Here is a 13751-nt window from a genome sequence, read left to right on the forward strand (position 1 = left end):
TTAGAAAATACCAAACCAAATAATGCTTTCCTTATCAGGCTAAGAAATTATAGGTACCGGTTTAACAGAGCATCTTGTTCACTTACTAGTACAAGAGAAATAAAAAAGATAAATGCTCTTAGATATAAATAACAAATAAATATTCTTATTTATACGAATAAATAAATAAAGGCTTTTATTGAACGAAATTCATTACATTTTTGAAAATAATCAAGTAAATGTTAATATATTTTTATTGTCAGCATTTTCTCCTTGGCTGAGTGCCGTCAGGAGGTGTTGGCAAGCTATTTATATATGAATTCTAATATTATTTATTTATATATATTTTTTTTTAATTAGACAATATATACAAAAAATACAAACGAAAAATACTATTTTACAGAGGAAGAGAGGGTAATAGTACATCTTGTGTGTATGGATTAAAAATTGAATTCTTGAATCAAGAAATATTCGTACGCCCAAGCATCTCTGCAGTATTGTCCTATCAGCATCCAATTGTCACCATTTAGGTAAGTCTTCAGCTCCTCTACAGCAAGCAAAGTCTTTCCGAAGTATCGCTTTCTGAACTCTGCAAGCACCGGGCACCTGGCTATGAAGTGGACTACATCCTATTCCTCCTTCATGTTGCATAGAGAACAGATCCTTACATCCTGCCTGTGGGAATATTTGTTGAGACGAATGAGCTCGGTCCTTGACTTCATGAACCACTTAATCAATGTGAAGTCCACTGGTTCATACATGAACTCCCTGGATACAGGGAGTATCGCTGGCTTCTCTGAAGTCTTCCTCTGAGTCCCTCTCTCAGTCCCTCAGTGACTTTGATGACAAGAGCTTCAACATCACCAACAAGGAATTCAATTGCTGAGTCCCCATAAGCCGCTTCCATATCCATCCAGTCTCTGTACACAAACACCTTCCTCTCCATAGTTTCCTTGAGCAGAATATGCGGGTACCTGCTATTGGGCAGATTCATGCATCTCTTCATATACTTGAAGTGGAGCCTTAATGTGTAGACAAAGAGTGGGAGCAGTGCAGTCTCGAGTGAGAGGCAGTAGTTTGGCGCCCACATAGGTAGATTGAAAACCTTCTCAAGGAAAAGACATTGAACCTTTTCAACTTCCTCAACCATCTTTCCTCCCCATATTTGAGCGCCATAGCACACTGTAGAACGCGCCATTGCTTCAAATACTCCTAGCTTCGATTTGAAGGAATGTTTTTCTGTGAAAACAGACCGTTGAAAATATTCAATGAGATTTTTGCTGCCGACGACCTCTCCCTGAAGTGTTCTGTCAATGACAATCTGGACGTCAATGTCACTCCAAGATACTTGTAGCTGTTCACCACTTCAATTGGCTCATTGTTGTACAGCCAAACATCATTTCTGCTTATTTTTCCTCCTTTCCTGAAGATCACAATCTTTGATTTGTGGAGATTAACCTACCTGAAGGTTTCAACTGTTGCGATATCCTCGATCATTTCCCGGCCTCCACTGCAACTTTCTACGAATCGGTATTGGACAGCTGTCTGAAGTTTTTCTTGTACATCCTGGCAAATAGATTTCTGTGATTATTGGTAGGTGGTCGGAGAAAATCTCAGGAGCCACCTCAAACGAAGCGACGACAGGCAGAACGTTGAGAGAGGCCGCGCACAAGTCTATGACTGAGGAGCCTTGTGCCCCCATATACATCATTTCGCCGCCAGCATCCTTCCTCGACCGACCATTCAGTAGCACAAGACCAAAATCGTCAAACAGCGACAACAATTCCTTTCCACATGCATTTATAACTGCATCTTTCGAAGTCCTATCACAGCATAGGATACCAGGTGAGTCAGATAGGATTTCCTCTGGTATAATCTGCCTGTTGCCAACCCTACCGTTAAAATCGCCTACAACCACCAATTCGAGATCGCTGCATTCCACCAATAAATCTCTCATACCAATAAAATCATTCATCCATTTATTACAATTTAGATAAGTAGGAATGACGACAAATCTATGCAACTCCACATTTAGTTCGATAATATTGCAATTGAGTATTGATTCAAACTTTATAATCCCATTCTTGACCTTATCCCTCCTGACGCCATAAATTCTCCTCTCACTCGCTCTACCACGACGTGCCGCTCTCACCGCAGGAATCCAAATCAATTCGTATTCATCAAACTTCATTTACAATTTTTTAAACACTTCCTCATCATAAACAAATGTCTCGATCAGCAAGAATATATCATAATTTTTGATTAAGCAGAAAAAGGCGGTGTTGTTAGATTTATTTACAATTCCTGCCACATTATACGCCAATCTACTAATCGCTAATGCATCGTTCTCCTTTCTATTCATGTGCTCAGGGTATTCATTTTCCATTCTGTTTCTAATTAGCGGGTTCTGTATCTCCTGAGGGACGAAAAAAATGCGTGATATTGGGATTACTGTTTCGGGGTTGCCTCTGAAGGTTCTCTCCTTTCCTCTTGTTTCGACGATTTTCATCCGGTTTATAATTTTCCTCTAGTTGGCGATCTTCCTTCAGTAGACAGCTTTCCTCTGGCTTCCTGTTGTACTCCGTGTTCAAGATATCATATCTCATAAACTTTCTATCCATAACCAAACCATTTCTTCTCATTTTAACACTATGCGTATCACTGAGTTGTTTTCAAATTTCATTCAGTTCTCTTCGCCTCTCTCTTGTCTCTTTAAAATCTTTGAATTTTTAATTTACCACAGTTTTTCAAAATACTAGTTTTTTACATCCCGAGACTAGAGATAGGATAATTGGTCTTGTCTTGGAATCCGATTTTCTTCCCAGTCTTCTAACAGCGTTTATATAACTTGCTTTAAGTTTAATTTTCATTACTTCATTGCATATGTCCATAATCTTTCTCATTACCTGATCTCCGTCTTCGCCATCAGACTCAATAACTCCATAGAAAATCAAATTGTTTTCTCTCTTCAAATTGTTTATTAAATGACTTTGGTTTTGTAAGTCACGTTTCAATTCTTCATTCTGTTTTCTCAACACTTCAATTTTGCTATTCTGTTCTGAAATGATAGTTTTCAAATTTAACTCATTAATTTGCTGCTTTATGACTTGCTTAGTACTTTCGATAATTTCGCTCTTGAATTTTCCGAGAATCCCTGTTGAACTTTCCATATTTACGGCCATTATGAATATAACTGTCAAAGAAAATGCAGTGAATAAGCTTCTACTCAACTCTAACGGTTGTCGACCGAAATCGAATGGAATTGTTTGTGTAAGGATCGAAATAAATGTAACAGCTGAGCTTTCAACCCACTGTCTTATATCTCTAATCAACAGATAGGCAATTCCGCTAGGTTATTGAGGCAGGTCAGTGATTAATACTGTGTCTTACGAACAGACGGCTCACCGAGGAGTCGAAAAATAATAGGCAACGTTACAGAGCAGTCCTTCATACAGAACGGTCCAAATTTGGGGGTATTTTCACTGAAACAGTTGGTATAATTGCGCCAAAATTAAGTAAATACACTTACACAAACGCAGAAATAGGAGTGGTAAAAGATTGAAGCTAGTCTCCAACGCAAACAACGCAAGAGCCTGGCTTGAAGAAACTATTTTGATTTATCAATATTTGAAAAACTTACTTGCAATCCGAATATATTGATACTAAGAATAATGTTCCTACCGTGACTATCACACACAAAACACAATTAAACCACACTTTGTATTGAAAACTGTAAAAATTGAATAGCTCCAAATACCAAGAACAATCACAAGCAAGACAGGCTCGCCAACCTCTATAAGAATATAAGAATAAATAATTTAGTGTTAGCGAAATTTTACTCATGAAATAGGCTAGAATGCACTTTTATGATTTTCTGAATTCATAACTATCATAAAACAATTTACTTAAAATGACTTTAAAATTATAATTAATTCATGTGTTGAAAATAGGTGTAATGTCATAAGAGTTTTCTCTATAAGAATTTTAAAAATAAGTAGTATTCATAAAAATAAGAGAATTATCATGAGAGTATTAGTGGAAAGCATAATTATAGAAGACTATTTTAGATGTTTTATGATAAAAGTTCATCAATCGAAGAACTAACCTCTTTCCTCATGCATTCTATTTGTTCAACTTGTGTCATATTTTCTCTGCGGAGTGAATCCACCTCAGAAGCTTTTTCTTCGCACATGGCTGTCAGTCGCATCTTCTCCAATTGCCACGTGTTGTCCTGTTCCGCCTTTGATACGTTTTCCCGTAACTTTTCCTGCAAGATAAATTTGATTGCTTTAGCAATATGGAAAAAATGTCGATTGTTGAGTATGATTAGAAATGTGAATTCTAGATTGGGAGTATACTGTAAATTACATGATTTTGACAATCAAACAAAATTCGAATAACGTGAGTTTGTAGGCTAATCAGTGAACAGGATACATTTTCCCCTTGAAATATTATTGAAAAACAATAAACAATCGAGAAGATCATCATTCGATGAAAAATTTAGAATACGTACATTTGAAAATAAATTGAAATAATTTTCGTGATATAAAGGCATTTTTCTCTAGAAGGCCACTCTAAAATTGTATTGAACAGCCATGGTTTGATCTAGGATTTTAAGATCTTCAACAAGACGTTAAAAACAAGATCATTTCAATATACTTTGATATATGAGTATACAAGATACTTTTTTCAACATAATACTTACTTGCATTTCAAGCTTTTCTTTGGTCCAAGTGTCTTGTTTCGTGTTATAAGTTTCCCTGAGCGTTTTGAGCTCCACTTCGACTTCTGAAAGTTCTCGTTGGCTTTTGACAAGTTGCCTGTCGGAAGTAAGAAATCAAATATAAATATTCAAATGAAAATGTAGTGGGAATCCAATATAATCACACTAAAAATTCAATTATTTTCAATACTGAACCATAGTATAATACTGGGATAAAAAAGGGAGCTGTCCCAAAGTATATAATGTGATAAGAATTCGTAATGCACTAACGGAAATTCATCTAATTCAAGAGATTATATGATTCAGCTCCAAACTGATCAACCTTATACACTTCTAAAATAGTGGCCCCATACAAAATATCGAATATGAATAGGTATGTAATAGAAAATTTATGAGTTCTATTTTTGAATACCGGTAGCCTATCTGAATAAAGAAAATGGGACTTTGTAAGGTAATCTTCTATATAAGTACAAATATATTATAACAGCATTTTATTGTTAAAAAAGAAACAAAGTCTAGTGATGGATTTCTATGTATGATGAGGAACGACATATAAATATTGGAATTTGTATTCTTACCCTTGTATTACTTCTCTTTCTCTAACTAGTTGAGCTTTTGTAACGACATGCTCTTCTTCAAGTTGTTCGTATTTACTTGTGAGCTCATCGTACTCATGCTTTTCTGATGACAAAGCCAACTCCAACCCTAAAAAATTAAAAGAATTCATTAAGTCAAATATAACTGTTGATTGAAAATTCATCTCTTCATTGTGTTATTTTTCGTTCTAGTTATTCTAGCTCCTTGTTCTTATCGCGAGAACGTTTGACGCCATGATTGATTTTCATGATGTTATATAAGTTATACGCACCAAATAAGTGGGTTGATGATAAGGTGAATGATGATATGTATGATGCAGGGTGAAACCCATGGTCGGTGAAGTGACATCCAATGGGTACATGCATTTTCTGATGAGAATTGTTCCAAAGTCACAAACAAGCAATTTATGTCTGCCTTCGAGAACTTTATTAAACAAATCCTATAATAATATGAATGCCTTTTTGATTTGGTCTTAGTATATTGCAATGTCATTACTCATTTAAATAATATTTTAATGATGAATGGACTATTATCTTTTAAATTTAGTACTAGATTATAATAAAATTCAAAGTAGATTCTTACTGTCTATTTTAGCTTGAAGTTCCTGTCGAACTTCATTCAATTTTTTGCTTCCAGTCAAGGCTGACTTCGATTTCAAGGTCGTCAATTCGGATTCTTTGTTCTTGATTTCCTTCTCATGAGTAGCTTTCAATCGTTCAATCATTTTTCTTTCCGCCTGGAAAATTAATTTTAAGGCCTAATTAGTTTGAAACGTGTTAATTGTTAAATTAATTTATCTTTAAAAACTGTTTAGGAAAATCTTAAGAGTACTTGTTAATTCAATGCTATACAAATTATTATAACTCAAGTCTCCAGCTTATAGTTAAGATGAGTACAGCATAATTTACATGATTAAAAAATACAGAAGAAATGGTGTTAGTCCCAGAGCACCCGGAGGCTCGTTCACAATATTAAGAATCCTTAGGATAGCATTAGAAAATTATTCATCAAGGTTTCAGGGTAGAAATATCCTATAGATGAGTTCATATTGTTTGTTTTTTTTTCTCTGAATAAAGAGTGTGTTTTATGAGTAAGGTTGATGCTTCCGAAACTTGTAGTTCATACCTGGAGGTCCATTTCTAGATCTGATGATTTCTTCTCCCATTCTGTTATTTCCTTCTGATATTTATCTTTCAACTCTTTACTAGTTTCATCGCCTTTACTCTTTTCTGCTTCCAACTATAAGAAACACACAGTACAGAAAATTTTAATCCGTTTGTAAAATAAGCTTATAAGATACTAGGCCTATATAAAATGAGCATCAATTTCATCATTTGATAGATGGAAAAACAATTCAATCATGAAGCACTTTGTTCCGATATCTCATTAGAACTAACATTATTCGGACTAATATATTATATAGTATATATTATGATTATTAATTAATAGGATATACGGTGAGTTTCCGAACTCTCCACCAATATTCTAGGAATAGTCTAGATAAAGGAATCTCTTCAATAATCACATTTCTCTGTAAGAACAGTATAATCTTCATAACGTACGTATCCATGAATAGTAGAAATACTCTGAACATTTTCATCTTCAAAAAGAGTGAAAAAATCATGAATAGGAATTTTTATCGATGTTATATTTTTTAGATTTATATATAAGGAATGTATGTCAGTCTATGATATATTATTATTATTGTTGAATGACAGATTGGTAAATGGAAAAAATATGTTTAATACTGTTACCTTTTTGATTGTATCATTGAGCTCCTTAGCTTGTTTCTTAGTAGCATTCAGTTCATCCTTCAATTTTGAAAGCTCTTGGGATGATTGATTTCCAGCTTTTGAGTTGAGATCGGTCAGTTTTTCTTGTTCTTCTTTGAGATTTTCCTCCTGAATGGGGAAAACAGAATTCCATATTGATCATTTAAACAGCTATTCCACATACAGCGCTCTGCTTCACTTTAATTCGTAAAACAGAAGCTACTCAAAAGTCATACATTCGAAATGGATAATGAACAATTGAATAAAACTTTAGAAAAAACTATTTTCAATGAAAAAGTAGATTTGTTTAGAACCATAGATAAAAGATAGAAAATGCGTATCATATGCCTATAATAGCATATGCTATCTTTCCTCTGTGATAGAATGTACTAAAATTATTGAACCAATAAAGTGGTTTTATTGAAAACTTGACGTTGAAGTTTGAAATTGATAAGAAATTGAAAGGCGGTGGATGTTTTTAAATGTAGAAGAGTATTTCAGTCAGCATTATTAGTCTACGTGCCTACTATAATGGACTAAGGTATTTACACATTCTCAGTTAATTTGAACTTTTAAATAATATTCTAATTTAAATACTTAAAATTGGTACTGGTAATCGATCACAAATAATTATTAAAATCATTATCAACGGTGGTTCGCATAATGGGCATCGAAATCTATAGCTCGATTATATCTTATCTTGAAAATATTAAGATATTGGACTTCTCATTATAATTAGAAACATCTTTTGGATCTTCGAAGATTGAATGAATTCTAGTGTGAATTTTTAAAACAGTTATTTAACAGGTTTTTCATAAATAAATAATTTTGATAAAAATTCAATGATATGCAAGAATAACCTATTGTATACGCTCAAGGTGTATGAAGAGAATTTGAAAAACTCATAATAGATCCCAGAGTAGGAAATTCGTAAGCAGCAAAGCATGACTGGATAGCGTATAAAAACGCTAGCGATATAGCTGGATTGGCATAATGAATGCCAAGAGCAAGCACTCAAATAACAGTAGTAAATATTTACAGAATTATCATGGAATAACTGAAATTCCTGCAGAAGCATTTGAAAAACTTGCGAAACTCCATGTAGCCTAATAGATGAAAAATGAGAAATGAAAAATCGAAATTACGAGATAATTTACACAAAGAATTTCACATCCCCGTCAAAATTCCACTCTCTTAGAAGAGATGAAAGTCTCTATATGCATTGAAATGATCCCTTAAGAATATTAATTCTTGTCAACACTATATTCCTATCTACATTTACCACCTACCGTACTTAATTATAGTATTAACAATTTTTTTGGGAATGGGTACATTGACATGACTATCATGCATGATCACAATGGTGGCCGCATTCTATGAAGTAATGTATCAAGTTGGTATTGAGTTAAGAAAAAAGTTATTTATGTATCAGGTCATGGCGATGCTGATAATTACTTATTGCTACCATGATAGGTATCAATGTAATGTTAGCGATGTAACAAGGGTGCGCTTGAAATGGAAAACATATTGTATCTGTTCAAATAATAGTACAGTACAGAGTGTTTCAGAAACGGGATACTACGAGAGATACAACAAAAATCCATGTCACTATCACTACTCATATTCCTTTCCTGAACAAAGTTCTCACGGTATATTCTGGAAGTAAAACGGGGTAAAATCGATGATACTTTTATAATGCTGTTAGTATGGGAGTGAGAATGTGGTAAGAAACACTAAAGCAAATAATAACTGGGAAGCTGATCTGAATCATGACGAACGCAATCACAAACCGATTGGACAAACAGCGCTGAAAGATCCCACATGAAAATATAGCATGATCAATTGCAAGCACAATGACAAACGTAGCAGGCCAATGGTATGAAGTGGAGGAACACCATGCTGTATATTTCTACAGCTCTTCCAAACAGATTTTGCTTCGATAAACCCTCACCAATCGAAGAATATCGGACTTTTTAGCTGATAACTGTGATGACAGATAATCGGTTTCAGCTTGTAGTTCTGTAACTCGATCAATCAGAATAGATTTTTCTTTCTGCAATGTTTTCAGTTCGCCACTGCTACCAGCTTCGACGTCTTGTATCTTCTCTTTGTATTCACCTACCTAAATACAATTCAAGTCCATACTTATAGAATAATTAAGTAGAAACAATAAACTGTTAGTTGGTGGGTTAGAAATGTAAATAATCGTACTTGCGGATCAGAATAGAACAAGATTATAGGGTTAAAATTTGACAATCAGTAAAAACTCAATATAAACCTTTTTTACATTTTTTCCAAATATTTCTAATTGTCTTGTCGTTTGTAGTTTATATGACAATTTAAGAAGTTCAATCTTCTAATTCAATTGTGTAGAAATTAAAATGCAGTCCTAAAACCCATCTCATTGAAAATAAAAAGTGATTAGACGTCATACTACTGTGTCTTAGCTAAATTTGCTTAATTTTATCATACTGAGTTAGCTGAAAATATGTGATAAATAGAAAATCGAGTGTTTTCTTTTGTACAGACAAGAGGATAGACTTGTTGAATTATGATGCTTTACCAACCTCTTTCTCCAGCTTTGTTATTTTATCTTTCTTTGTGCTAACAAGTCGCTCTGATTTTTTCAACTTTTCTTCAAGCTCTTTCATCTTTTTATCCATTTCATTTATCTTTTTGGCTTTGTCACCAATCTGAAAATAAAGAATTTTTTTTTGAAATACGGAAGTGATTCTTTTGCCAGTATAAGTTATTGATATCTACAATAATACAACATTTTATTAGAGGATAATGGAATCAACAAGACAAGTACATTTGTCTCCAATCATTTTCAATGTTGTGAACTAGATAAATGATTATGTTCAAGATTTTAATGATAAAAATTATTTTTATAAACCAATTAACATGGAAAAGAGATGCTTAGTATAAATCAATAATAACAAGAAGAATGCAGAAATATTTTAGCTTTTTCAAACAAAATTGGATAAAAATGTTCCCACATAGATCACGAAATATCTAATTATTAAAAAAATGAAAACTTACATCTTTGATAAGTTTTGATCGATCTTGATCTGCTTTCTGAAAATCTTCAATCTGCTTGTTGAGTTGTTTAGCTTTGTTGTTCTCCTCTTGCAGCTCTGCAGTGAGTTTGTCCACCTGCTTTTTCAACTTGGTGCTCTCTTCTTGTGTGCTCTTAGATGACCCTGTTCAAAAACTAAATAATTTTTCATCGAATACTTACATCATTAGATAAATTCAATCAATTTAATATTATTATATGAGATTTGCTATATTTCATGTATCTCGATATCGTGATAGTAATTTAATCTGAATTTTCATAGAAAACTTTATTTCAATTAATTCCTAATACAATCATCAATACATAGGCCTACACTCCCAATACAATAGATAATAAAAAATACTCATAAATTTTGCCAAGAATGCATAATTTATTGTGTGATTCGTAATTATAAACAAGCTAGTTGATAATCAACACAGTTGTATCTCTACTTAGCAATTTCTTGGTTCGACTATTCCAAACGGATGTGGGAAGAGGATGACTGACCCATGCTCTTCTTTCTATTATTTATCATTTGAATTGAGCGCTTGTTGCTCCTCCGGAAACAATTGTTAGTTTAAGAAACTTGAAGTACAAATAAATAAGTTATCGAGATATCTGAAAAATATATGAAATAGAATTCTCATCACACTATGTGAGACTATAATAGAATATGTAAAGATGACATAGTTAAGGTAGAATGTGATATTTCAAATTCAAGAGCAAGTGTAAATAAAATAGAACTACCTATTTCTGATTTCATTTTATCAACATTCTGCTTCTCCGCACTCAATTTCTTTTTCTCCTCTTCCAGCAAGTTTTTGAGTTTTTCTTTCTCCTTATCCAGCTTCTTCTTGTCTGTGAACAAAAAACTTGATATAGGAAAAAATAGTAATTGAATTCACAAAGTCATAGTCCACTGCTTTCACTTGATTTACAAATATTTGATTTCGTTTTTTCATAATTATTGAGTATAATAATTGTAACTTGATTAAAATCACCGATTGCAATGTGAAACCGGCCTTAGGGCGTTGGTCATCTAAACTAAACTGTCTGTGTGTAACAGGTCGCAATGACGTGTGATGTTTCGTACACGATAGCTCGCACTGTATTTGTATCTTATATTAGTGAGATAATAAAGTACATAATCTACTCAAAATGTTAAGGGTGATTATTGACTTAATAACCTAGTTCAACAGTAATGATTGTCAAAGAAGAAAAAATATTAGTTATTCTAGTTTATACTTGAATAAATATCAATGAATTGAAGAAATAACAATTCACAAAACATATAACTTTTGAGGAACAGAATAATGTCAAGAGATTTATTCCCAAGAAATATCACAAATCAAAAAATAGTTCCACTCCTGAGGTCATGTATTGCATGATAAGGACAAATTTCAAGATTACAGCACTTATTGCTAACATGATTGAATAAACGATATGAGAAGCGTAATTACTAATTCCAAATTCAGAAGTCTATAATTCCAGATTCGATAAAAAATTTGAATCGAACTGAGAACGATTTCATTTAATTGCCAGTTAGAAATAGTACTTTTTCAAATCGACTCACCATCTTCTTGGGTTGAGATTTCTTTCTTCAATTTTTCGATCTCTTTCAGGGCCACTTCCTTCTCTTGCTTCATACATTTTTGTGCCGCTTCAAGTTTCTTGTTCAACTCTTCTATTTCAGTCTTTAATTTGTTACTTTCCAAACCTTCAGTTTTGGCGAGAGTTTTGTTATTGTTCTCAGTTGACTTTTTCAGAGCGACAAGCACCTCACCTGCAAATGCAGATAACATTCTTCAGAAGTGTGATATAAGATATTATCGAGTACTATCTTGTACAGAATAATCCCTTAAATCAATAATTTTAAAAGATTTTCCAACATTATATAAACAGAAGTATAAATAAAAATTTATATTGAAACTGTTGATCCTTTTTTAAAGTGGAGAATGGTTGTATTGAATATAATTTATTTTATTATCATACTAATTTTAACCTCAAAAATATTGGGATAAGCTCCTTTTTAAACGTCACCTTCGATGAGTTGATAAATAATAGGTATTTAATATTTTCATGATTAATATTCAATACAAACCAATCTCATTCTCCAAGTCTTCGACCATTCTTTTCAGTTGCAGTTTTGTTGTGAGATCAGTTGGCTTTTTTGGAGTACGCTTTTGATAGAACTTCTCAATATCTGTCAACTCAGCCTCCTTCATCCGCGTGAGAGTTTCAGTCAAACGAGATTTCTCATTCTCAGCCTGAAATAGAATCACAAATTGAATATTAGGTTCTTAAGGAAAATTATTCATAAAATAATAAGTTGATATTATTTTAGACATAGAGTACACACATCATTACATTGGATAGTCGAAGTTGACTTTCAAATACAAGAGATAATATAATGTTATGGGAGAGAGTGCTTGCAATTTATAATAAGAAACATGAAGTGTTAATTCATTTACTTTAATCCATATTAACAAAGTTGGGTTAGAGAACAATTTGCTCAACTTTACAAATAAGGGTTACTTCGATGCATATCATGATTAATGACTCAGATCAGTGTATATAGAATATTGTGAATAAACGAATAAATATATATTTATGAGTTTAAAAGCAGACAAAAACTATATAATTTTCAGTAGCACTTTTCATAAATAGTATTACAATATCATAACAATGAAATAAATTATGCTATCGATTCATCAATAGATTATTTAATCAATTTTAAAGTTTATAATTTATTACCTTGGTCAAAAGTTTCTTCATCTTATCGAGTTCTGCAGACGAAGGAACTGCCGGATCTTTGACTTCTTTTTTGATCATTTCTAGTTGCTCGTTCTCATGCTCTTTCAACTGTTAAAAATGATGAATATAAAAAAAATCACTAAAATTAATCAATTTGAAAAAATCATTAAGCGAATATTAATGTACCAAGCGTTCCATTGTAGAATAGATAGTATAGATATCACTATCGAACAAGTTAAATTATTTCTGTAGGATTTCATGAATAATTTGTCAAATCAAATGCTATAGATTCCATAATGGGGTTGTAGGATTAAATTAATAAAATTCAAATTTAATTGAAAAAATGTCAAACTGATGTCAAGTTTCATATCAATTATAAAATTGGAAAAGTCCTCCTTTCAAACAGATTTATGCTCTGCTGGACAGAAAAGAATACACTATAACTATCATAGTTTATCATGGAGTGTACACACATTGGTAGAATGAAAATGTGTGAAAACTTACATATGAACCAATAATGGTATTCTTTTTCTGTCCAGCAGAGCAGAAATTTATAGAAACGTTTCTTTTAAATCATGGCTTTTGAGACTTTTTTGAGAACAAATTGGTAGGATGAAAATGTGTTAAAACTACCATAAAACCGATGGCATTCTTTCTTTGTACAGCAGAGCAGAAATTCTTTGAAACTCTTCTGTAAAACACATGACAGAATTAAAACGTGTGACCATTCCCATAAGAATCAATGACATTCTTTTTCTGCCCAGCAGAGTAGAAATTCATATAAAAATGCACAGCTTATAAAAACCTTCTGTAAAACACATTGGCAGAAATCAAAATCCATTGGAAATCAGGGCTCAAGTGCAATGAT

General features: G+C 32.7%; 1 protein-coding gene across 1 annotated transcript in view; it reads right to left on the bottom strand.

The window, feature by feature from the left end:
• Window positions 1-13751, bottom strand: part of LOC111051602 (myosin-2 heavy chain) — a 61379-nt gene that overhangs the window by 17502 nt on the left and 30126 nt on the right. Inside the window, exons 19-31 of the mRNA XM_039424152.1 lie at window positions 12884-12991; window positions 12231-12396; window positions 11703-11912; window positions 10877-10987; window positions 10114-10274; window positions 9639-9764; window positions 9023-9193; window positions 7054-7200; window positions 6425-6538; window positions 5882-6035; window positions 5281-5407; window positions 4685-4799; window positions 4085-4246 (exon numbers count right to left, since the gene is read on the bottom strand). Of these exons, the coding sequence (XP_039280086.1) occupies window positions 4085-4246; window positions 4685-4799; window positions 5281-5407; window positions 5882-6035; window positions 6425-6538; window positions 7054-7200; window positions 9023-9193; window positions 9639-9764; window positions 10114-10274; window positions 10877-10987; window positions 11703-11912; window positions 12231-12396; window positions 12884-12991 (1872 nt within the window). The remainder of the gene's footprint in view (window positions 1-4084; window positions 4247-4684; window positions 4800-5280; window positions 5408-5881; window positions 6036-6424; window positions 6539-7053; window positions 7201-9022; window positions 9194-9638; window positions 9765-10113; window positions 10275-10876; window positions 10988-11702; window positions 11913-12230; window positions 12397-12883; window positions 12992-13751) is intronic.

This window comes from Nilaparvata lugens, chromosome 1 (genome assembly GCF_014356525.2).
Source record: "Nilaparvata lugens isolate BPH chromosome 1, ASM1435652v1, whole genome shotgun sequence".
Lineage (NCBI taxonomy): Eukaryota > Metazoa > Arthropoda > Insecta > Hemiptera > Delphacidae > Nilaparvata > Nilaparvata lugens.